The sequence below is a fragment of the Chiloscyllium punctatum genome, chromosome 33 (genome assembly GCF_047496795.1).
Source record: "Chiloscyllium punctatum isolate Juve2018m chromosome 33, sChiPun1.3, whole genome shotgun sequence".
In the NCBI taxonomy this organism is placed as follows: Eukaryota; Metazoa; Chordata; class Chondrichthyes; order Orectolobiformes; family Hemiscylliidae; genus Chiloscyllium; species Chiloscyllium punctatum.
Genome location: NC_092771.1, coordinates 12,425,538 through 12,449,275, shown reverse-complemented (window position 1 = coordinate 12,449,275; position 23,738 = coordinate 12,425,538). Strand labels below are relative to the sequence as shown.

The window sequence follows — 23,738 nt, the reverse complement described above, 5'->3', positions numbered from 1 at the left end:
AAAGGGCTCAGTGGTTAGCACTGCTGCCTCACAGTGCCAGGAACTTAGGTTCAATCCACTCTCTGGGGGCTGTCTGTGCAAAGTTTGCATGCTCTCTCTGTGTCTGTGTGGGTATTCTATGGGTGCTCTAGTTTCCTCCCACTGTCCAAAAATGTGCAGGCTATGTGGATTGGACATACTAAATGCAGGGTGTTTGGGCAGGTGGGTGGATCTGGGTGGGATGCTCTTCAGGGGGTCAGTATGGACCCAATGAAACAGCCTGCTTCCACACTGTAAGGATTCTGTGATTCTAATAAAGACTGCTGGACATAATTGTTTGCTATAGGATTATTTTGACACCCACTAATTGGCCTTTGGCTTGTCCTACCAACTGGATTTAATGTTTGCCAGGAAGACACTTTTTTTTAAAATAGAGGCAAAACACATTATAGTTAGTGTTGAAAGTATGCAAACTTTTCAGATAATTGTGCAACCCAGTCATTTTGCAATACATTCAGATTTTTTGGACTATAGCATAGGCCGGGTGACCATATCCTACTTTTCACACTTGGTTTTTACATCTGATTTGAGTATACTTGGGGAAAAATTCATGTAGTCTATTATCTTGATTTTAAGATATTTTGTTTTGGAAATCGTCTATTACTTTAAAAAGCGTGGTTGTGATGTACCTGAATTGAGAATTGATTTGTGCCATTGTAAATGGATGTGGACTGAAGTGCTTAGGTTGGATTAGAAGGTATGTGTTTGCAACATGCAACTGTAAGTTAGTGTTTTTACAAATATGTAAAGATTGGCTCCAGTTCTGCCCTCACCAGTTGGCTTTCTGGAATACTCACGCCTTGTGGGACTGCCTTTTCTCAGAACGTTAATTAGATTTTTAAATAAGATTGTTGTGTCGCTTGAAAAGAAAAAATGAATGAAATGAAATTGGTATATCACGTGCTGTTTATTTCCTAAACAGACTGCTACAATTTCTTCCCCAATTAAAAGGATGTTCCATGCTTGTTTTTAGGTTTGAGGGGAGGCCCTCCATTTTAGGTATCTACTCTGATCATGGGTACTGTAGCTTGGACCAATATTCTTCTCTACTTGGTAATTAATTAGCTGTAAAGCACTTTGAGAAACTCTGAGCACACACTGTGCTGCTACATCAATATAAATTATTCGAGGATTGGCTCCAGTCTTATCCTGGGGCTACTTCATTCTTGAAAGATGACTCCTGACTGAGTATACAGGCAGTAAAGGCAAGTTCTTGTTGTTGAGGTTTGAATTGGCACCCACTTTGTAAGTTAAATTTTCCATGTAGAATAACAAAGCTGTTTCAAGATGCATGCGGGACATTCTGTAACTCGGAAAAGTTATTGCCTCTAATTATGGAGTGCCTTCTTCCATTCAAACACCCGGCTGTGCTTCACGCTATGAATTTTAGTGAGATACAACAATGCCCTGAGGGGGCAATATTTCTCAGAGCCATAGATGATGTGGCTGGCCAGTTAATTTATTTGATAGTACAGTATTTGTCCAAGGTTCTTTGTTATCTTGGGAAGGCTTATAGTAGTTTTCCACTTGAATTTCGTCAGGCAAGAAATGTTTTGACATTCTTTTGCCTGTGCATTGTTGCTAGGTTTAGATTCTTTAGCAGTATTTGCTTCTTTGTGGGTTTGATTTCAGGAAAACTGTTACATTGTCGTCCCATTTCCTTATCCCCGCATCAGTTGAAGCAAACACTCAAAGAAGCTAAAAATCACACAACACCAGGTTATAGTCCAACAGGTTTAATTGGAAGCACACTAGCTTTCGGAGCGACGCTCCTTCATCAGGTGATTGTCTCCTGATGAAGGAGCGTCGCTCCGAAAGCTAGTGTGCTTCCAATTAAACCTGTTGGACTATAACCTGGTGTTGTGTGATTTCTAACTTTGTACACCCCAGTCCAACACCGGCATCTCCGGATCATGACTCAAAGAAGCAGTATGGTTCTACCTTCTTTACCTTTATTTCAAGCCATGGAGAAAGAGCGACCATCCATGTGCACAAAGATATGAGTTCTCGGTCTTCTGTCAAGCAGCAGATTCTCAAGGAATTATATAGTCACTTACAGGGAGCAGCATCCAAATAAGGCAACATCCAGCAAGCATCAACAGTAAAGATTAAGCCATCTGGCATTACACAATGGATGTTCTTTACCTCGTTAAACTACTACCCTTACCTCCAACATCTCATTGTTTATTGCAAGCTCTTATCTGGTCAGTCATGTTAGCTGAGCCTTTGTTAAGCAACCCTAAACTTAACTCTATCCCTACCTGCTCGTACCTTATACCCATTCTCAACATAATTACATATGTTTGGGTGCAATACTAAATAATTTTGCCACATTTCACTGTATATTTAAAGATTCATTGATTTGTTACTGTCTTTTTAATGCAAAGTACATGGATTTAGTTATTCGACTCTGATTATGGCTGTCATTGAGATTTCATTCATAAACAAATACTCATTGAAAACTACACAAGTTGTTAATTTCTCTCATCTTGGATTTGTACTAGTGACATGAATCAGTTGCAATTGTAAACTTTACTAGACTTTTGTTCCCACCTCTGGTATGGTGTTGGATAATCAGTATGTATTTTTCATATGAATTATTTAATCCTGCTGTTCTTTGGTTCATGAATAACTTGTCGATCTTTTAATTGATTATCTTGAGGGATTCCTATTCTACCATAATGATGCTACTTGCCTTTTTGGCTGTTTCGCAGCTAGCTCAATGCAGTGGCACCGCATTAAAAATACCTGAGGATGAAACAAAACATAAAGTTTGTTTAAGAGGATGAAGTAAAATGTGGGGCCTATTTATTTTATGGTGGATAGCATGATGCTGAAACTTCCAGAATTTATGAACTCTGATGTTTGAGTTTGAATAAACATACAGCAATTCCTATTTTAGTCTTTTAGGTTTTTTTTGTTGGAACTTTTAATTTATTACTTCCATGATCTCCTGGCAACTGTCATTATAGTGATTTCACGTGAGTGAAAGAACCAATGAGTGAAGAGAATGAGCTGGTGTTACAGTGGGAGTTCATCAGCTTTTTTTTTGTGGTCTTTTTTATCATAACTTCCCACAGTGCTTTGTGGCAAAGTATGGGGAATGACTAAAAGTTGCTTTCAATCTGTTAGAGTATTAAAGGAAGAAAGAATTTTTGGGAGGGAACTACACAGCTGAATACATGCCTGTGAATGGTTGATTACTCAGGTAATGCATGTGAGGGATGCCAGGCTGGAGCTATGGAATGCAGAATTTCTGAAGTGCTGCAAGAGTGGAGGCTTTGGGTGGAGGTTTTCAGAGTGAAGATTTTCAAGATGAGGATGCAAATGTTAAATTGTTTTCAATCAAATGTGATCTTTGAAATACCAAATACAAAGTAAAAATAAATCCCTTTGCAGGGTTCCAGAGCCATCCATCAGACGAGTATTCTGCTAAATTTGGTTATTTTCAACAACAGTGCTGACATTCTTTTGAACTATGGGGAGGCAGGTTGTGGGGACAGGAAGGAAAGTGCAATTGAGACTGAGATCAGATCAGCTGTAGTCTTGAATGGTGGAGCAGATTCAAGGGCCTTTGCGTCATCCTATTTTTTTTCCAAGAGTTGTGTTAATGGCAACATTTGTGGATCCTTGGTAACTCTTGTATTGAGTGTTGAGAGCAGTTAAGAGTGAACTTCATTGCTGAGAGTCTGGAGTCACATGTAAGAATAGCAGATTTTGTTCCTTGAAGGACATTGGTGAACCAGATAGATTTTTGTGACATTTGGTAGTTTTGTGACACCATTACTGAGACATGCTTAGAATTACAGATTATATTAATTGACTTTAAATTCCACCAGTTGTCACGGGGCTTTAAACCCATCCTGGACTTGTGGATTATGAATCCAGTATCACTAATAGTGCATCACAATTTCTTATTGAGTTTAAATGCTGTTCCTCACACTGTTTGAATGTTCTGACCCATAGTTCCAGCAGCATATTACTGATCCATAAAATAAAATGGCTTCATGTTGTTTCATCGTCTGCTTTTTTTAAAATGTTGTGTCAATTCATTGAGCTGGCTGTGAAACAGCAAAAACAGCAAAAGTCTCCATAGTGGTAGAATAGAAAGTCCTCAACATAATCGCCATTAAAAGTCCTGTGGATTGTTCATGAATTCTAGAACTCAGGGATGAAAGAATTTATTTGAAAATACATACTGGTTATACAGCATCATACCAGAGTCAGTAAAGTTTACAAAATGGAATTGATTCACATCACCAAGTACAAATCGGAGATGTGTCTGCAATGACGAGCTTGTGTAGAATTTAGTTAGGAATGTGCAAAATTACTACTGCATTATGCCATAATATATTTTGGTCAAAGCCCTCTGGTCCCTCTTCCAACTTGCAAAAGAATAAACCAACCGTGAAAAATTCTGAAGTCATATCTGTATGACATCAAAGTAGTTATTGTATTGAAATGTCAGCTACGACCTACCTCCTTTTGTTGAGCATACGCACTGTTAAATTAAATAATGTCATCCTGCAGAACTCTGGCTCTCAAATTTTGGCATGAGAATGACTTCAAAATTGTTGCATATTTTGTATCATCTGGCACACAGATTGAAACTGTTTGTTGTGTTTTATTCTTATGGAACACTCTGGATATGATGTGTTGGGAGCAGTTGGAAAATGTGGGAGAATGATGGGAGAATGCGAACTTGTTCATTCCACCCATCCTTTAATGAGACATTTCCAAATTGTACTTTTCGAATGGGAGACTTCTAGTCTTCCTGAAGGCAATCTGCTTTCTGGTCTGTTTCTTCACTGTTGTGTGCAAGGTGGATTCCCTTCTACTCATTGTAGAAGGTTTTAGATAACAATATCCTCGTTTTCATTTTGCTCTTCCGTTGTTCATTAGTGACGGGGAGGTGGGGTGAAAGGAAGATGTATTGAAAAGATTTGTTTTGGATTCTTTTCATCCTCTTAGTATGCGGCCACATTATATAACAATTTCTTGTTGCTTTTATGTTTAATTTGAGATGTTTCAAATTCCAAACATTCATGGCTGAAGGGTTAAACCTCAGACCGCATTATTGCATACACCAGATGGTAGCACTTCATCAGTGTATTAATAAACTGCATTAATGAGTTTTAAGTACTTGATCTGTATCAATTTATTTTAACACATCGTAAAAACAATTTATCACTACTTTCATCTTCTATATAATGGTACAATCAGTTTTTTTTTCCCCAGTTGGTTTAAAATGAGCTTGCATTTTGAGGTTTTCTGTTACATTTTCTGGAGATAGTGCGTTGTTTGATTAAGTTGTTTCTTGTAGTTCTGTACAAACGTGTATAGTATTTTTCTGAATGTAAAATCTGATCTAGCAAATGGCTTTACGACATTATTATTGAACCCTTTTCACTGTCGATGGTTACTAGGTTTCCTGCAGCATGTGGTGATCAAGCACTGTTTGGCAATGGAATTTTTTTCTCATGCTGGAGCAGTTTGGAAATGTGCTCTTAGGAAACAGTGTGCAAATATGTTCCTTAAAGTGTCCTCGAAGCCTGGCTGCAGCAACAAAGTAGATTCAAGGCAGGAATTATGAAGTGCTGAATTTTCCTCCTCCACTCTGGTATCTTACTCTGGGAGAGACAGAAATGAGGATTGTTCTGCATGTTTTAAGCCATGTACGGGCGAAGCTAATTTATAATAGATTCTGACAGAATGATGATTTGAATTTTCCAAGACATTGCTCCTAGATACTTTGCATTATAATTCCAGTGAATAAATGTAGGTGCATCAAACAACCGATAGCAATATATAAGCTCCGGTTGGGCTTGAAACCTAAATAACTGGAGCTGAATCTCTTGGGTTAGTAAATTTTATTTTAATGTGTTGAACTTATTTAGTGTCTTTAGTTATATACTATTTTTTATCTATATTTTGTAAGAAAATTTGTTGTCATTATTAGGAGTTAAGGATATTTGCTGGAGAACTCCGTTTTTCTCTCTCTCTCTCTCTCTCTCTCACTCCCCACTTTCCTGTGGGACAGCATTTCTGCATTCATCTAATAAGGGAGGCAATTCAGCCTTTCATTTTATCAGGTTTTCCCCTACTGTTGGCAGTTTCTCACCACATGCAATTAATGTGAGTTAATTTCTTGTATTTATCTTTATTTCATTTTAAATATTTCTGCTTTCTTTAAACAAATGCAAACTCCTTCAGGCAAGGTATAAAATTAAAAGAAACATCAAAGCTTCTGTTTGTGTTTTGTTTGCTGCTTGGAAATTAGGACAATTTTCTTTTGTAATTTGTGTGGCTGGTATGCATGCAAGTAAACCTCCCTTTTTAACAGTATATCCCCCTCCTCAATTCCGAAGACTGTTGCAGTGACTTTTCCCCCCTCTTGGATATTTTAGTAGTCAAAAGATGCTATGTTTACGGTAGTTTGGTGGCTTCCTCAAGAAAATTGTTCCAAATTTTAAGGTCTTTTAGTTCACAACTCCTGTATGAGCAAGAAGAAGTTATATTTATATAACATCTAAGACACACACAATGGAACAACAAAATGTGCTTCATGTCTAATTAAGTATTGTATTTGGAGTATAATAACTAATCTGATGTCAGAAATGGATCTTAATTCCTTGCCGGTCTGTACCGGGTTCAAGCTGAGTTGACACTGGTGCAGTGCAGATATGCCCTTTGCTGCTAAGTTCTCATGTGGACCTCAAAAATGAAAGTCTGTTTGTCTACTATTTAACTCTGAGGACCAAGACCATTGTATTAAACTAACCTGAATTCAGGGATTCCCTTTTAGAGTGTCAGTAATTTAAATTGAGAGATTTATAATTTGCAGTCTAAAATAATTGTTGTTCTTTCACACGCATGGTCACAATAATAACGGAGACCAGAAAAATGTTTTGTAAGACTACATATTCTTATTTCCTAAATGAATTTTTATCAGGTTTTTTTTATAACTTGTTTCAGTGAAACCTACTTTCGGGTTTGCTAGTTTGGCTCGTGAAAATGTCATTATGACTACTCACATCTCTGGATTAGAGTTAAAATCTCCACGAATGAACTTTTAAAAAAATAACTCCATTAAGGGCTTGATTTTATTTGGTGGATCAATAATGTTTTCATTTGTTCCAGACTTTGGCACTTGGGGGAAAAAAATGCTTGTTTTTCAAATTTTGTTTGAAAATGTTAAAGCTGTTTTCTATTTTGTTGAGGATGCGACACAATCAATCTCACTAGATACTTTTAAAAATACCGTGTAGAAGTGAATAGTAATGGATTATACACATTTGTCTAATGCAAATGTGGTGAAATCTTCAGTACGATCAGAATGGATGGCCCAGATTTTACAGAACATTGCAAATCTTGCACTGAACATAGGCTTCAAGCTGGTTAGAGTACCAGCATTATTGGTTAGTGATGTCATAATTGCTTTTGTATAGGTAATAAAGGAGTTGAGAAAAGCAACTTAATTGAGTTTCACAACTTGGACAACTACTGTGTGAACTTTAATTGATGTAAAATGTCAAGTTCATCAGTGTTTGTGCAGCCAATATAAGGGAACTGATATCAATGATGTTAATTCAAGAATTGACATTTGGGTGCTGCTTTCCTGTCATCCGAACCAAGCAAGTGCTGATATTAACACCTCTTCTGGTTGTTTTTTTTTATTTTCGATGCTCTGATTTCACTTGTGCAAAGAGAAGTTATCAATGTTAGAATGTCAAAGAGATTGATGAGAGAATTTAGAAGTAACTTCACCCAGAAAGTAAAGAGAATGTGGAATCTGTTATCGCAGGGAGTCACTGAATCGAATAATGTAGTTGCGAGAATCCTTGAGACAATCCAGAGGAAATTTATTAGAACAGTTCCAAGGCTGAGAGATTTTATCTATGATGTTAGGAGCAAAGGAGATTGCAGGGAGATTTGATAAAGTTGTGCAAGATTGTGTTAGATTTCACTAAGATAGATAGATAGATCGATTGATAGATTCTTCACAATAGCTACTAGTACGAGACCGACAGTTTTAGATCTTGACCAAGGGAGGCAGGAGATGTAAAGGAGAAGTTTTTTACAAAGTGTGTGGTATTGTCCTGGGTGCTTCTGTCTACATCCAAACCTGGTAGATGTCGAGACACTTGATGTCAAAAGGAGATGTGTTGGGCCCTCCATTCACTAAACTTGCAGGGCTAGGGAATTAAAGCAGGGGAATGGGACTGACCTATGCTGTTCCACAGAACCAGTGTAGTGTCAATTGTCTGGATAGTGCTCTTCTGTAGCATAAAGCATTGAGCAGAGAATTGAAACTGATCTATAGGAAATCCTTCTGTACCATAACCTCGGTGTGAGGATTTTAGTGGATGTTAAAAGACTGCAAAAACAATGGAATTATGCTGATTGACTCAGGAGCAACAGAAAAGGTGGAATTGAAGCATATTTTTGGAATGAAGTGGTGGACCGAATTTTTGTTTCTTTATGCTATATATCTAAAGTAGTTTTGAGTATTTACTGTCTAAGCCTGTATTCAACCAGCTTGTTTTAATTGAGTCTTTTTTTTCCTTTGGATTCATTACATGGTTTGTTCAGGATGTCAGTAGATCAAGGTGCTTTGTCAGACAGAATTGTTTCTTCAAAGTTTGTGATTCAATTTCTGGATTCACATACTGGCACTCTTCCAAGATTAAACTTTTGAACATTATTTACACACAATTGGGTTAGTGGGCCTAAGGTTGAAGACTCATAAAGATTGTCCTGCATCCTCAAGGAATTCTACTTTAATTTTCTGTAAATACTCCTATGTTGCATACAGCAGGGAAATGTAATCTTTATTAAAATTTTATTTCAAAATTTTTAATTTTTCTTTTTAAAAAAAAATTGGAGATGAGAGTTGATTTGACTGGGAGAAGGCTTCGAGAGGTTGTCAGTTATTTGATGAAGCCTCCATAAATATATTCACCTGTGGTCTGTAAACTAGGACTGATTTTTTTTTAAAAGGAGAAGCTAGTGCTTTTCACAACTGCCAGATCTATCAAGGCATTTGATTTTGATATTTTTGAGTTGCAGTCACTGCTGTTGTCCAGGAGATCAGGCAGCCAAATTGCACATAGGTCCCAAAGAGTACCGTGAGGTTTTGTTGAGGTATCCTTTTTTGGGCGGGGGGGGGGTTGATGGATAAATATTATCTAGGGCAATGGAGATAACTAATCAGTTCCTTCCTTGAAATCAATATTCTGAGATCTGTTACATCCACCTCAGCAGAAAGTTGGGACCTAATTTCTAATCCAAAACATTATATATCCAGCTGTGAAGAACTCCTTTATTGATGTGGAATTGGACTTAAACTGGAAACATTGTGATTTAGATGCAAGTGTGTTGTTACTGAGCCATGGCTGAATGGCAAACAATGAGGTGCAGAGCGCTGGAGAAACTCAACAGTCTGGCAGCATCGGTGAAGAGATCTCTGTTTTTGTCTCCATGCATGCTGCTCGACCGGCTAAGTTTCTCCACCACCACCTTTTTGTTTCAAATCTCAAGAAACCCACAGTTCTTTGTTTTAGAATATGACTTTAAAAATGGAGTAACATGATGGACTAAAATTAATGTCAAATATTGTTCTGGCCTCAAAGGGTTGCAAAGGTTAGATTCCAAACAACACTGGCCGCATTTCAAATTTGTGTTACAGAATATGCTGGCTCAAACTGTTCCAATTTGAGCAAAGAGATTTTGTCAAAGATTTTTGGCTTTGACTCATCTTGACAATTTGCAAGAACACTAACATGAAATGGAGCAGCATGTTTATACAGTGTGACGGGAGAGTGCTGAGTGGTTAACAAATGGACTTTGGTGGAGTCACTGCTAAGGTGATTTTAGTCGTTGGATCGCAATAACTGTTATCTGCTAATCTTTGTTTAAATTTAAGTAGGTTGACTCTGGGCAAGGTATTGCCATGAGGAATCTTATCAATTGTAAATGATTATTGCCTATTTTGTTCTATTGAAACAGGTACAGTTTATGAACGTGTTAGGTCTGCCTGCAAATTGTCCACACTGCAGATCCAACTGCCTTAAATTGGTTGCCAACCTATTTCTTGGCACACTTGGGATTATTTGACAAATGTTACCAATCTCAGAATTATACCTGTTTGCAGATTTGCAAGCAGAATTCGCTATGGTCTATATCTTTCATGTAGCATACATTGAAGGGAAATACTGTTTGGTATGATCCACTAGTCTGAGAGGTGCACAGCCTAAATACCTTTCATTGTTTTTGCACCAAAATTCATATGCTGTTTTACCATTCGTATGATAGGCAGGGTGTCATTTGAGCTTGATTACATCATGCTGTTGTACCAAATGCATTGCTGCTGCCTAGCAGTAGCAATAAACAGTGGGCTTCATCTGTCACTCAAACCTTTTTGAGGTGCTCTTCCAGGTTAATCTAAGGTATTCTAGGTACTTTTTAAGAGCAAAAGTAGCAGACATTGTCCCAAAGTGCAGCAAGGGATTATCTGATCAAGGGAGCCATTATCTTATAAGATAGCCTTGTACACTAGTGATTCAGGTTTCCATGGTTGCTCAGGTCCTATTTACAAAGTGCAGGTAGTTCTTCTGTCACCTGATCACCTTCTATCACCAAGGTTCATCCCTTGATCATGTCTTGTGCTGTCAGTCAACCTGCCTGCTTTAAATTTAAACACAGCTTGACAACTGTTGGTCATTACTACTGGTGCGCTCCTCTTGGCAACCCATCTACCAATTACAGCCCACTTGCAACCAATCTACAAACTCTGCTTAAACAATAGAAACATGTTGTTCCCCTTCACATTGATGTCCTTGCGATTTGTCCTGATGTGTACAGGTTGAAAATATTGGGCAAAATATGTCTTTTTCAGCAGTACTTAAGTTCTGCATTGCCAACTGATTATTCATTCATTCCAATTTGTTTGAAATTTGGTCTCAGTGTTGTTGTTTTGTGTTATGTCTTGACAGGTCTGATGGTACCAAGCAACCATTGAACCGTTGTGAGGCCTCCCACCCACATCACCAATTACAGCCGTGCAACATGTCACAGCCACAGGTAGATGAACCTCCCTTCCTGGTTAAATGGACTCACTATACTTCATTTTTCAGTTGAAATGTGAAACATCAGAGTATTGCACAAAGATGGCGAAGAAACTCAATACAAATCTGTTTGTATTTAATGAGATTCAAGCTGTCTTTTGGCCATTTGTTTTTTGATAACCATATGTGTAGTCAGGGTCACTTGAAGGAATATTAGTATTACTGAATTAGAGCATAATTGTGACAGACCATAAAAATGTTTTTGTACATTGCAGGTTAATAACTTCTGGTATTTTCAGTATGGGGTTACATTTGTAGAGAGTGGTCTAATGCATAAATAATATAACCAAAAATGCAACCAAATTAGTTGTAAAATGGCATGTGTGCAGGTGTTAGAACATGTGGAATGTTTTGCTTAAGTGAAGCCATTTTATACTGTTAAGGCAAAATGAGGTGGGTAAAATGACAATATTAGCTTTTGCTTTATGTTCTTGAATCTATCTACTTGCCCTCTCCTTTTTCTCTCTTTTAACTTCACCAATTTAAAGGTCTAGTGTTTTCATTTGGATTTGGTGTGGTGCAATGAAAAACACACAATTTTAAAAAAGCATGTTATATAACATGAATGTTGGAGTTTTCCAAAGACATTTTTTACAGTTGGATTTTCTATAGCATTTTTTGATCTAATGCAAGTATTAAATTATCTTACTCCCAATTGAAAATTGTAATTCTTTCCCTCAGTAGTAGTATTCATAAAGCGAGGCAGCTTTAAACTCAATATTTCCAGTTCATACAAAATTTGCTCGTGCGTAACCATCCCCTGAAGTACTTTGTCACAGAAATTTGTCTTTGCAATATTTTGCTGTTAACATCTAGTAACAGGAACCTTTGTCTGTACATGTCCATCGATGGCTTCTACAGTTCAATCTGTTTTGCATGGTTTCTAGTAGTTTGGACTTTATATTGTCTGAAAAATGTGTCTTGGAAACTGAAAATATTTTTGTCTTAAAAGTTGCTCCTATATATAAAAGTACATTGGGAGGCGAAGTAAAGGAATTAACTGATGTTGATGGAAATATGCAGGGGAAGAAATATGTATTAAAGTGGAGGGAGAATTCCAGGAAAGAAGGACAAGCCTGATCAGTGCTCACTTTTCATTCAGCTGTTTTTATCTTTTTGTCTCTCTCCAAGTTTGAACAAATCATGTGCTAAATAATGGCACAATAGTGACGGCTTGAATAAGCCATTGTACATAGAGTATAGTGGAAAAATTAAGTTACACTAGAGATAAACATGTCCTATTTCCTTGTATATTCTTTGTCCAGGTTTCTGAGGTGTATAGGGAAGTGAATCTAGTTAACAACAAGCTGCCTTAATTTACATGCTGCTATTGCAGCAGTGTAGCCCTTTACATCGTAATTTGAATAAGTAAAGTTGCCATAGTTCTAGATGACCATGGTGTGCTGCTCTGTCATTAGAGAGGCAGCTATTGGTGGTGTGATGGAGGGTCACCATGCCTCAGGTGAGGTTGAGAAGGACCTCAGTTGGTATGAGAAATGAATCCACGCTATTGACATCACTCTGCATCATAAACAAGTTGTCCAGCTAACTGACACTTAGTAATTTGAATATGAGGATATTGAAAGGCATCTGTGTAACAAAATCATAAAGGCCTGTAGCACTTCTTGGAAAATAGGTTGAATGTGGTTCATTGTTGGCTATTTTTCTATCCTATTTTAGCAATTTATATTGTATTGTCTATTCTTTTTGTATGTTATCTTGCTATTCGACTTCCTACTCCAGTAGTTACTGTCTTCATTCCTGAATCAGTTCGTATACAAAGATTGAACATATCACACTGTGTTCGACATTACAATGATTCAGCCATTTTAGGAAACATTGAGTACACATTTGGAGCTTAAATTTTGATTTTGTTAAAGGGCAAGTTATATAGAATGATTGCTGAATGTCCGATCAGCATGTGGCAATTTTTGAGCCAGCTGTTTGAATGAATATTTCAGGCTTCACTGAATTAAAGTAGAACAATTAAATTGATTTTGACTTCTGTTCAAAAGCTCAGAGTTCAAAACAGATGGCGTTTAATTTGTAACGCATCCACTGAAACATATCCATGAACTTGTCATTAATTTACATGCCCTCCTGAAAATATGAGTGGGACATGTCTAGTTGCAAAATTACAATGACAAGTTACATTTTCAAATTGGCGTGACAAAATCATTAACCGTTGTCATAACTATTATGGAAATTCAAGGTTTGAGATCTTACAAATTAATAATAGCAAGAAAAAGCAATTTCATCATAATATCTATGTTTGCTATATAACATTTTTCAAAACAACCTTTAAAGCAGATTTATTTATGTATTTCATAAAGAAATTTGCAACATTAAAATCCTAATTTGTCGTGATAAATGTCCTTTTCCTTTGCAGACAATATGGGCATCCGGCACAGAATGTATAGCCAAATACAACTTCAGTGGAAGTGCAGAACAAGACCTTCCCTTTAACAAAGGAGATGTTCTCACCATTATTTCAGTCACTAAGGTAATAATATTTGTTTAGGTCCACGTAGAAACAGCATGAAGTGACATTCTACAAGATTTGTTCAATCACTAAAATATTTTTGTCATAGGAAGTGTGCTCACACTTTGCAATATTATATGTTTTAATAAATTAAGTAATGTAAATCCTGGCATAAAATGTCTGCTTTATTAACTACATTGTGCACATTGCCTTTCATGAGCCATCTCCATAAAGATGTGCAGGAAAGATCTGAAGAGTAGCTAATTGTGTCATGCATGATTTACCATCCAAAACCATTTCTAACTATTTGGCTCATATGCAGTAGTCATATCCATTTTCTTTTCTCCAAACATAATAAGAAATCGTGACCACCTTATGCTCAAAAACAAACTGTTGCACTATTACTGCTTCATTAGATCCTAAGCTGATTTGTGTCAGCATCCATATTGTTTTATTAAAATGATCTGCTCATTTCTTGGAAGAATAATGTGCAAGTTTGATTTTTAATACTTAATGCAAAAAGTGTTTGTGATACAAGGCTTTAAGGAAAGAGCAAGCAGTAGTATGCACTTTGTAAAAATTACACTTGGTATTCACTTTGTGTTTGTCACTGTGCACCTCCTTAGTTGCTTTACCTTTTAATTCTGCCTTGCCAATTTTAGGATCCAAACTGGTACAAAGCAAAGAGCAAAATTGGTAAAGAAGGTATCATTCCTGCAAACTATGTCCAGAAAAGAGAAGGAGTCAAATCTGGTGCAAAGCTTAGCCTTATGCCGTAAGTATGTGCTTTGGTGTAATAGCCACAGACCATAGAAAACACAAATGCTATGTGCAAATGACACAGTTACTGTTACTATTATAGATCTCCAAAATTTGGAACAAAGAAACAAGGGAGAATTCTCACCAAATGTTACAGGAAGTACTTAAATATAAGATTTTAATTTGGGGACTTCCTGTGGCCTGACTAATTCAAGTGCACTCCATTAATTGATTATGCCAGAGCTGTCGTATTCAGTTGTTACGTTGGTCTTGATTTCGGTGTTTTGTTTTTAAAATACGTTATTTGGACACAGCAGTAGAAATTTGTATGGATTTTGTCTAGATATAAAACAGTTGAAGTGTGTTCCAATTTCTTGATATGCACTGCAGCATGAATATCTGTCTTCTACTCTGCCCTCCAACCTTATGCTGCTAAATCTGCTTAATATTGATGCAGATTGATGGTGCAATAGGACTGACAATAAGACTAATTTACTTGGTGTTGGAGAGCAACCAAGACGCAATCTGTATCAAGGCAGTTGATCGTCCTTGTCTTCAGCTTTGTGTTTGCTGATGGACTACTGCAGCTTTTCTGCCAATGATTGTTTGGCTGTCTCGACTGTTCCTGTGATTCACGTGCAGAAATTGCAATTCTAAGTTATCAGCCTATTAACTCGAATGGAAGTGAGTGCAACCACTGAGTACTAGAAAAATAAGTAGCTGTTATAACAGCTTTTCATTACACAAGTCATAGAGATGTACAGCATGGAAGCAGACCCTTCGGTCCAACTCGTCCATGCTGACCAGATATCCTAATCTGATGTAATCCCATTTGCCAGCACTTGGCCCATATCCCTCTAAACCCTTCCTATTCATACATCCATCCAGATGCCTTTTAAATGCTGTAATTGTTCTCTTATTGATTATTATTTATTTGCAGACGTTTTCTCAGCATGATGAAGATTTACTGTAGCATGATATAGAGTGCTTTTAAGGTTATAGTTCAGATTCACCCCTTAATGGTCATTTAATCTTACTTTTGGATAAAAGAAAACTGATTCACTACCCAGCCAGGTTGTGGAAGAAATCTCAAGGGGAAAGAAGGTTTGAGATAATCTTGGGAAAATTTGTTAAATGAGTGGTTCAACTGAGTATTGATATTGTTGCCCTGGTCATCCATCTATTATTCTCCTCTTGTCAGAAGGACAGTCAGAATTGATTTTTGTGAAAGGGTTGCTATTGTTTTCATTCAGCCAGCTTTTAAGAGACCAAATTGAACCATTAAGCTGATAAGTATACCATAAAACTAATTACTAGGCTGCAGGGCCAGATTCTTTCTGTTGTAATAGCTGCTTTGAGCGAGATGTTGCAATTGATTTTTCTGGCATTTGCCTAGAACAAACTACAGTTTGAAGGGGAAAACATGATATCTTTTGCTTGTCTTGTGCCAGTTTTTAATGGATAAAATCCTCAATCCACGTGCTCTCTTATAATATGATATCTTATCCAAAGATCTTCCATCAACTCTCTTGTTCTAGTACATGATTTGAGAACAAAGTGATATAAACGCATGAGTTTCTTTCATTTGGAGAGGAATAATTGGTCAGTGTTTTTTGAAACACAAAGTCTTTATTTTAAAAATATAGATCCCATATCAGTTTTAAACAGTGCTTACTGTACTGAGACTTTTAGGAAAGGGAAATTCCTCATACATATTCCTTAATGAGGGAACAAACCTTACCTAATTTTAAAGTTCCTTCCTCCCTTTGCGAAAGACATTAAAGTTGAAAACAGTGCAATGTTCCTAATCAGGGTCACAAAAGAAATTTGTATTTGGCATGTGCCCATTGCTGGCAGTAATTCTGTGCACTTTTAATGACTTTACCCTTTTGCAAATTTCGATTTTGACAGCAGCTGAACTTCAGTTATTATTTCGTTTGCCAATGCGAAGAATTATTTCCTTTCTCACTGTCTGCCAATGTGTACTAAAGAATTGAATATGTCAAATAATATGGAGGAAACTGTTCTTTTGAAACTAGTGCCACAAAATGTAGCAAATGAAATATTCTGAGTATAGGTTCCAAACTGCTGTTGGCAGTTATAGACCCTTGAGGATCATTTACAAAGGAATGTACCCCTTTTAAATATTCATTTGTTCTTATCATGCCATGTGTCTCCTGATATTTCATTTGATGCTAGGTACCTTAGTTGGTATAGAGTTTTGTCCCTTGCAAACTTTGACTGCCCAGATGAATACTAGATTAGCCAAATGTTATGTTTACTGAGGTAAGAGGAGGTAGCAATTGTTATGATCAGAAACTAGGTGCTTTTGTGACGAGGAGAATGTAGAGTCACATGAGTATTGACTGTGGTTCAGATAAGCAGCTTTATTTAGTCTGGAATAATTGTCAGAGAGGACAATTGAAGCACAGGTAAGGCTGAGGGGTTTGAGGCAGTGGCTGAAAACATGGCTTTTATTTCCCCAAATATTTGATTGGATAGTGGCCCATCCAGTCCTGGAAGCTGGGAAAGGAGTTTGACAACACAATTTAATAGAAACATCATGCTAGATCATTAAGAGCTTTATCTGGATCTTGTCAGTCGATACCTGGAATTTACTCTTGTGAGATAATGTTACTGAGAATGTTAGCTTGTGAATGAGAAAAGGTAGGAAACCATAATTTGAAAGATGGTGTTTGGACTTCGAGTGCTAATGCAGAAATAGTTGGAAAAACCAATGATCTGTCCTTTGGCTCCAGTTAGCAAGGCAAATATGATACACAGAAGAGGAAGTTGAGGAGCATTGCTGGTTGTTCCAAAGCCAGCACGGGATCGAAGAAAGTCATAGTCCAAAAGAGTTCAATATGAGACTCTGGTTAGGGATTTTTAGTGTCATTGTAAGCATAGTTGTCGTGATTTAAATATGGAGTCCATGAGAATGCTGACATCAATTTGGCAAATTGCTATTTCTTAAGGGTCCTTGGAGAGGTTTAGTGGGTGGGAGTATTAGTTTGCAAGGATTTCAGAGTTAAAGATGTTTAATGATAAATGCAGGGTTACAGGGATAAGGTGTGGCAGGGGTGGGATGCTATTTGGAGGGTCGGTACAGACTCGATGGGCCAAATGGCCTCTATCTGTACCGGAAGGGTTCTATGATGAGGTTTAAGGGGCAATATAGTGAACGTGAAAAAGAAGTATGTTATTTGATAAATCATCCTTGAATTTCTAGAAAATGTAATTGTGGATATTTGTGTCTTGACTATCTTATAACAGACTACAAAACTAGGGTAACAATTTGTTATAAAAGTATCAGTCACCCTATATTTTGTTGCTCAGAAATTATAAGACAACAGCACATGAGCTTAATAACCTGAAACTGTTTAAATTACAGAAAGTTAAAAATTGGAGAAATAGTCTATCTGATCGTTTGGAGCCAGCTTGTGTATGACAAAACAGAATAGTAATGGCTTGACCCCTCCCAGGTTGACACAGCAACACAAGTATTGAGTTGTTGCATCAAGGGATTGTATGGATAAACTAGGAAAGGGAATGAGCATGTAAAACGGTACATTAAACAGATCATTTGGTGACTTCGTAACTTGAGCGCTCGAGGATAAAATCAAGGAAGGGTGATGTGGTTTCATCCTCACCCTCTGTCCAGATAGTTTGTGATGAAGTATATATGGTTCGAAATACCCTGCAATGAAAATATTCTGATTTTGTGCTTTATTTTTATATTGCTTTCTGATTTATGCTGTTATTTGTTGCAGCTGGTTTCATGGAAAAATTACTCGTGAGCAAGCAGAAAGGCTACTGTATCCTCCTGAAGATGGTTTATATTTGGTACGGGAAAGTACCAACTATCCTGGGGACTACACACTGTGTGTGAGCTGTAGTGGGAAGGTGGAACATTACAGAATCATTTATTCTTCCAGCAAACTTAGCATCGATGAAGAAGCCTACTTTGATAATTTGATGCAATTAGTAGAGGTCAGTTTGATTTTAATTTTAAAATTTGTTTTAAACACCTTGCTCTCTGGGCCTAGAGTGCTTTAAGAATAATATAATTTCAGTATCACCTCAGTGGATTGCTTTTGGATTACAGAGGCAATTTGTAAAACGTATCTGTAATATTTGTTATTTAACCATTATTATAGAATCAAAATTTGAGTCTGCTATGGTCGGATTAGAAGAACAGAGATAATGCAGAGAGTTTCTCTTGCATATAATGATGCTCTTTTTCCTAACTATTTTGAAGCATTGTTCTGGTTATATACAAACTGTCTCAGACCCACTGCCAATTTCCTGAAGAAGGGCTCATGCCCGAAACATCGATTCTCCTGCTCCTTGGATGCAGTCTGACCTGCTGCGCTTTTCCAGCAACACGTTTTCAGCTCAGACTCGCTGCCACCAAGCAAATTCATCACTTAAGCAATAGACTTCCAATCTGCCTCACACTGGTAGATTTAACTATGCTTTGTGCCTAAAACGTTGCTTCTGTTATCCATAATGTTTCCTCAAGTCCCCATATTGGCAGCTATATGGAATCTAAATGATGAGCAGCATTTTAAAAAAAATTGTCTGGTTATTTTGTTTGTGTGAGCCAATCAGGACTTCATTCTGCTTGTCAAATTGATGAGCTCTGTATCTGTGAATGTAATTTTTAAGTTGAATCAGCTTGCTGAATTTAAGGATTATTTGATTTGCATCTCCCAAGTATCATAAGCAGTGCACTGTGTCTGTGGATTAATTAATGCTTCAATTTGTTTTAATCTTTGTGTGAAAATAATATTTAACATTCCTGAAAGCTTTCTACCCACCTAGTTTTATTTAGCAATTTCAAATTAAGAATATCTCCTAAAATGCATTGTTTTTTCAAAGTTATTTACTGTCAGGTTTGGGTCAATTTTGGCCCATTCCTGGGGTTAACGGAATGTTGAAGTTGGGGTAATTTTCTTATCTACACATCTGCATTCAAATACAACCTAACAGCCATTCATCCAAATGCATGTTACTATTTCAAAGGTTTCTCCCAAAATTGACTCTCTTCACTCGTTTGTAAATTCTGTTCTGTATAAAACCCTTTTTTGAATGTCCCTATAGAATTACTGCTTGTTATGGGTTGCCTATTACAGAAGTAGAGTCTAGCTCCAGACCAGCATGTGTCAATTCAACATCTTAGCTCCCAAATCTTTTCCAGTTGGATTCACTTAACATGAAACTGGCTGATCATTAGAAATAATGTCAAGAAAAATAAACAATGTTTTCCTGTCATGATAAAAGGCTTGTCATTATATTACACTTCAGTTTCAAAAAGTTTTAACAGGAAGTTCTGCCATCTCTCAAACATTTGAATGATCTACAATGCCATTGATCATGCCTTTGGTTTGAAGTGCAGATTATATTTTCAGGCAATTTTCTTAGTTACAAAGGCTTTTTTCAGGTAGAAAAGATGGTTCTACCCTGACAATGAATTAAAAAGGCACCTCTTACAAGTGTATGCGTTCTTTTGTTCCCTTCCCACCACCACAAAACAAAGTCAAGTTTTGTGCTGTCTTGACTTGGAAGTTTTTCATCCCTTCTTTCTATTAGATCAGGATCCTGGGGCTCACGCTCTAATAGCATGGCTAACGTAACTTCACCATGCAGTTTACAATTATTCTCAAATGCAGTTCATCGCCACTATCTGCCAGTGGTATCCATGCCCCATAAAATGAATGAATGAATAAATAAATAAATAACTTGACTGAAAGTCAGTAAGACTCTTTTTTTTTACAAGGGCCAGGATTACTTAGCTGTACCTCTTGGAAGCATGTTCTGCTGGTAGAGGAAATCTCACTTTGAGGTTGCCTTCTGTTTCCTAAGACCAAGACAAACTGGGACAGTATAAAGTGTAGTCATTCTGTCCCAAACAAAAGGAAAGATTGATTGAGCTTCCAGAACTTCCTGTCCCAATTTGATGGGATTGAGTGCTGTAGTTGGAAAGCTGCACCCAGTGCAGTCCTATTTCATCTCCATTTGACATCTTGGCTCAAGATAATTCAGTCTCATTATGTAAATATTGATGGGGTCTTGTTTTACTGATAGCATGTGCAGCATCAGTGCACTATTTTTATTTAAAGCTACCTTAATTTTTGTTTTGGGAAAGTGTTGTTGAAATTCAAATCATCATATTTCTGCTTTGTTCATTTTTCTTGAGTTTCTGTCGTCTAAATAAATGGCTTAGGCTCGTGAAGACTTTTGAAAAATTTTGGTCGGATAGAACAACTTTATGTAAACCAGTCACTCGGCAATCGTTTTCTTGTCATGGGTTTCCAGCTCAGAATGCTGGCAGCTTCTGTACAAAGCTGGAAGAACGCTATTTAAGGATTTTGTATGTACTTTTTTATAGAATTTATCCGAATAGTTCAATTTAAGACAATAAGTGGATTGGTCTAGCCCTGGTGAAAATTGCTTTGCCTTTTTGGCAGTTCCTTTGTTAGAAGGAGGTTAAATAAAGATAGACAAATGCCATTATGTTTTCCTTGTAGTTGCCTGCAGTCCCAAGGCTGCAGTGTGTTTTGAAATGATTTTGTGTATATTTTTTAAAAAAAGGTCTAGTAAGAGTGTTGTCATTTAAGTCAGACCCTCCAAAGAAACAAGAGAAATGGTACATTATACTGATGTAGCTTGATGTCATTTTGGGATCTTGTACATTAAACAAAATCATTGAAGGCTGCCAGCTGCTTTTCTCAGGCTGATACAGTCATGGCAGCTGTGAGCAATGTTACATCGAGTATTAGTCCAGTGTGTTCTTTTTAGTTGCTTTGTAGTTCTAACCAATGTTTGTTGGAGCTATTAGTGTTGATATAGTGTGCTCGTGTATGAAGTGTCAGTTGCGTTGTAATTTGTGAAAGCTACACAAATGCCTTTTTCTAATAGTTTTGGCATGTTGGATGTAATACTTCAAGTCTCTTACCCAGAATTCTGCTTGGGGTTAAATGAAGACATAAAGGATTGTAAATGCCAGTTTAACCCAAATGTACTTGTTACTAGATTAATGATAAATCAATTTACCAGTTCTATTAGCTGTTTTACTTATTCTATACAGAAGGATGTTTGGATATGTGGCCACGCCCAGCTCTAGCTTATATTTCATTTTAATCACCGACTTCTATCACACTGTATAGTTTGTGCTGTTTGTAAAATCACGGGCTCTTAATACTGATTCACTAGCAAGTAGTTGGCTACAATTTTCCTGAGCCTTTTTTGAATAATTGTTTCTTACATCTTAAAAAAAAAGAACTGACCAAATGCAGACTCGATGATGACTTGAAAACAGGCAGTTCTTTTTTTCTTGGTGGGGGCGTAGAGGAGAGAATACTTTCTGTAGATTGGGTCATTTTACTGAATGAAGCCAAAGAATTAGCTTTGTCAGAGAAAAAAATGTAGCCATTCACTTAGTAAAATATTTCCCTGTTGCTTTCTTTGAGGAACTGACAGAAGGAACATCACACTCGGGCTGAAAGAGCAACCAGATAATTTACCTCCCAGTGTCACTTCCTCAATAATTGGCTATGCAAGAGCACACTACTGCTCTTTCCCTCCTGTATTTCCTCCATTTAAAAGAATCGTGTAGCAAAGGTTTTGTCACGAGAGCTTCAACAATTCTAATGAGAAATCTGCTGGTGATGGGGAAGTGTTTTAAAATGGCACAGCATTACACTAGTAGAAATCTGGGATAATTCATTTGGGCACAGAAATTTGCAAATGTATCTCTCGGCATACGAGGTAACTAATTTGATTGTATCTAGTCTATGTACCTTTCACTTATTTTGCAAAGAAAAGTGCAACTGTTAGTGATTTAAAAATAGTCAAAGATGTGTACATGTAGGTGCAACGAAAGGAAGCTTTGCAATGATTTCTTGTACTGATAAGTTGAAATCTGCTTTCAGATTGTTAAAATACATCAGCTTTAAATGTGGAATTTCAAATACTGCAGCACGAGATTGGCTTGAAATGTCCGCACTTGAACTAGTTTAAAGTATCAAAGAACGGAAGGTATTTGGATTCTGACTCAAATATGCTCCAGAAATGGTCTGCTAAAGGACAAGTGGAGGTCTGCTTGCTGGAAAGTTGGCAAGAATCATGTCACATTCATTGGGGAAGGCCTGCCACATTACATGCTGGCAATGATGGATCTTGTTTAACAGACTGGTATTCATATGTTGAATTCAGCAATGAAAGCTTTTGAGATTAGCAAGAATGTTAATCAATGGTTCAGTACAACCACCAGTTTCCACCTTTCCCTGTCCAGAAGGTAACTTCCCCAGGGAAGAATCCTGTTTTTCTGTAAAACCAACCTGTTCAGACATGTTAAGACACATGTTTGGAGCAGATGGTTCTTGAACCCAATCTTCCTGGCACAGAGGTAAGGACACAACTGCTACACCATGACAAGGCCTAACAGCTGTTGTCTATTTTAATCCATCTATTCAAGCAGTTAAGATTCTGAACTTTTTTTTAAAGCAGTCTGTTCAGGTGGGACTTGAACCCAGGATTTCTGACTCAGAAGCAGAGTTGCTATCTCTGCACCAGAAAAACTCCTAAATCCCCAGCCTGTTATAAAAGTTCAACGAACATCACCTGCTCTTAATCAACTCGGGAGCTTTTATAGGGGAGTTTTTGTGGCGCAGTGGTAGTGTCTCTATCCCTGGACCAGGGGAGGTCCACATTCAAGTCATACCTGCTCCGGAAGTGTGCAATAACAAGTGAAAAGGTGGATGAGAAAATACCTTCTGCTTGACTTTTGGGGTTTTTGTGGTCCAATGGCATTGGAGCTACTGCTGAAGTGGGAGGCCTGGGTTCAAGTTCCCCATGCCCCACTGGTGTGTAATTACATCTCTGAACAGGTTAATTAGAAAATATGTTCTGATTTGACCTTTAAAGGGACCTGCGATTCTAATAGACTTTCCTCAGCATCACGTGTCCCCACTGGCAGAGGGCCTACTCACCCAGAGATGCCAACTAATCAGAAGCTGGTAGGTCTTCTCTGATTTGAGGTGCCACCAGGGAGGTAATTGCTGCTGCCAGTAATGTAACCACCCAAGACCTTGGATCATGACGAGCCAAGGCTAGCGGTGAGCAATGGTGGGAGAGTGGATGGAGAAGAGCATTATGGGATGCAGCTAGCTCATTCTTCCGGATGTCTGGTCTTGAGCCTTTGAAAGTGCATAATTGGCAGCACAGTGTGAAGTCAGTCCATGAACCTTTCCTCCAATAGGTCCCTGGTAGGAGTGATAGGAAGGCAGTAGGATCCTTCCCCTCCCACTGTCGCCAATTCTACGATGATA

At 37.5% G+C, this 23,738-nt stretch overlaps 1 protein-coding gene across 3 annotated transcripts in view; it reads left to right on the top strand.

Annotated features, from left to right (window-relative positions):
- The window catches only part of csk (C-terminal Src kinase), a 143,232-nt gene that overhangs the window by 88,655 nt on the left and 30,839 nt on the right, over positions 1–23,738 (top strand). For all 3 annotated transcript variants that reach the window (XM_072553009.1, XM_072553011.1, XM_072553010.1), the window contains 4 exons: positions 11,034–11,121; positions 13,555–13,668; positions 14,310–14,422; positions 18,177–18,396. In XM_072553009.1, the coding sequence (XP_072409110.1) occupies positions 11,107–11,121; positions 13,555–13,668; positions 14,310–14,422; positions 18,177–18,396 (462 nt within the window). In that variant the 5' untranslated portion in view covers positions 11,034–11,106. The remainder of the gene's footprint in view (positions 1–11,033; positions 11,122–13,554; positions 13,669–14,309; positions 14,423–18,176; positions 18,397–23,738) is intronic.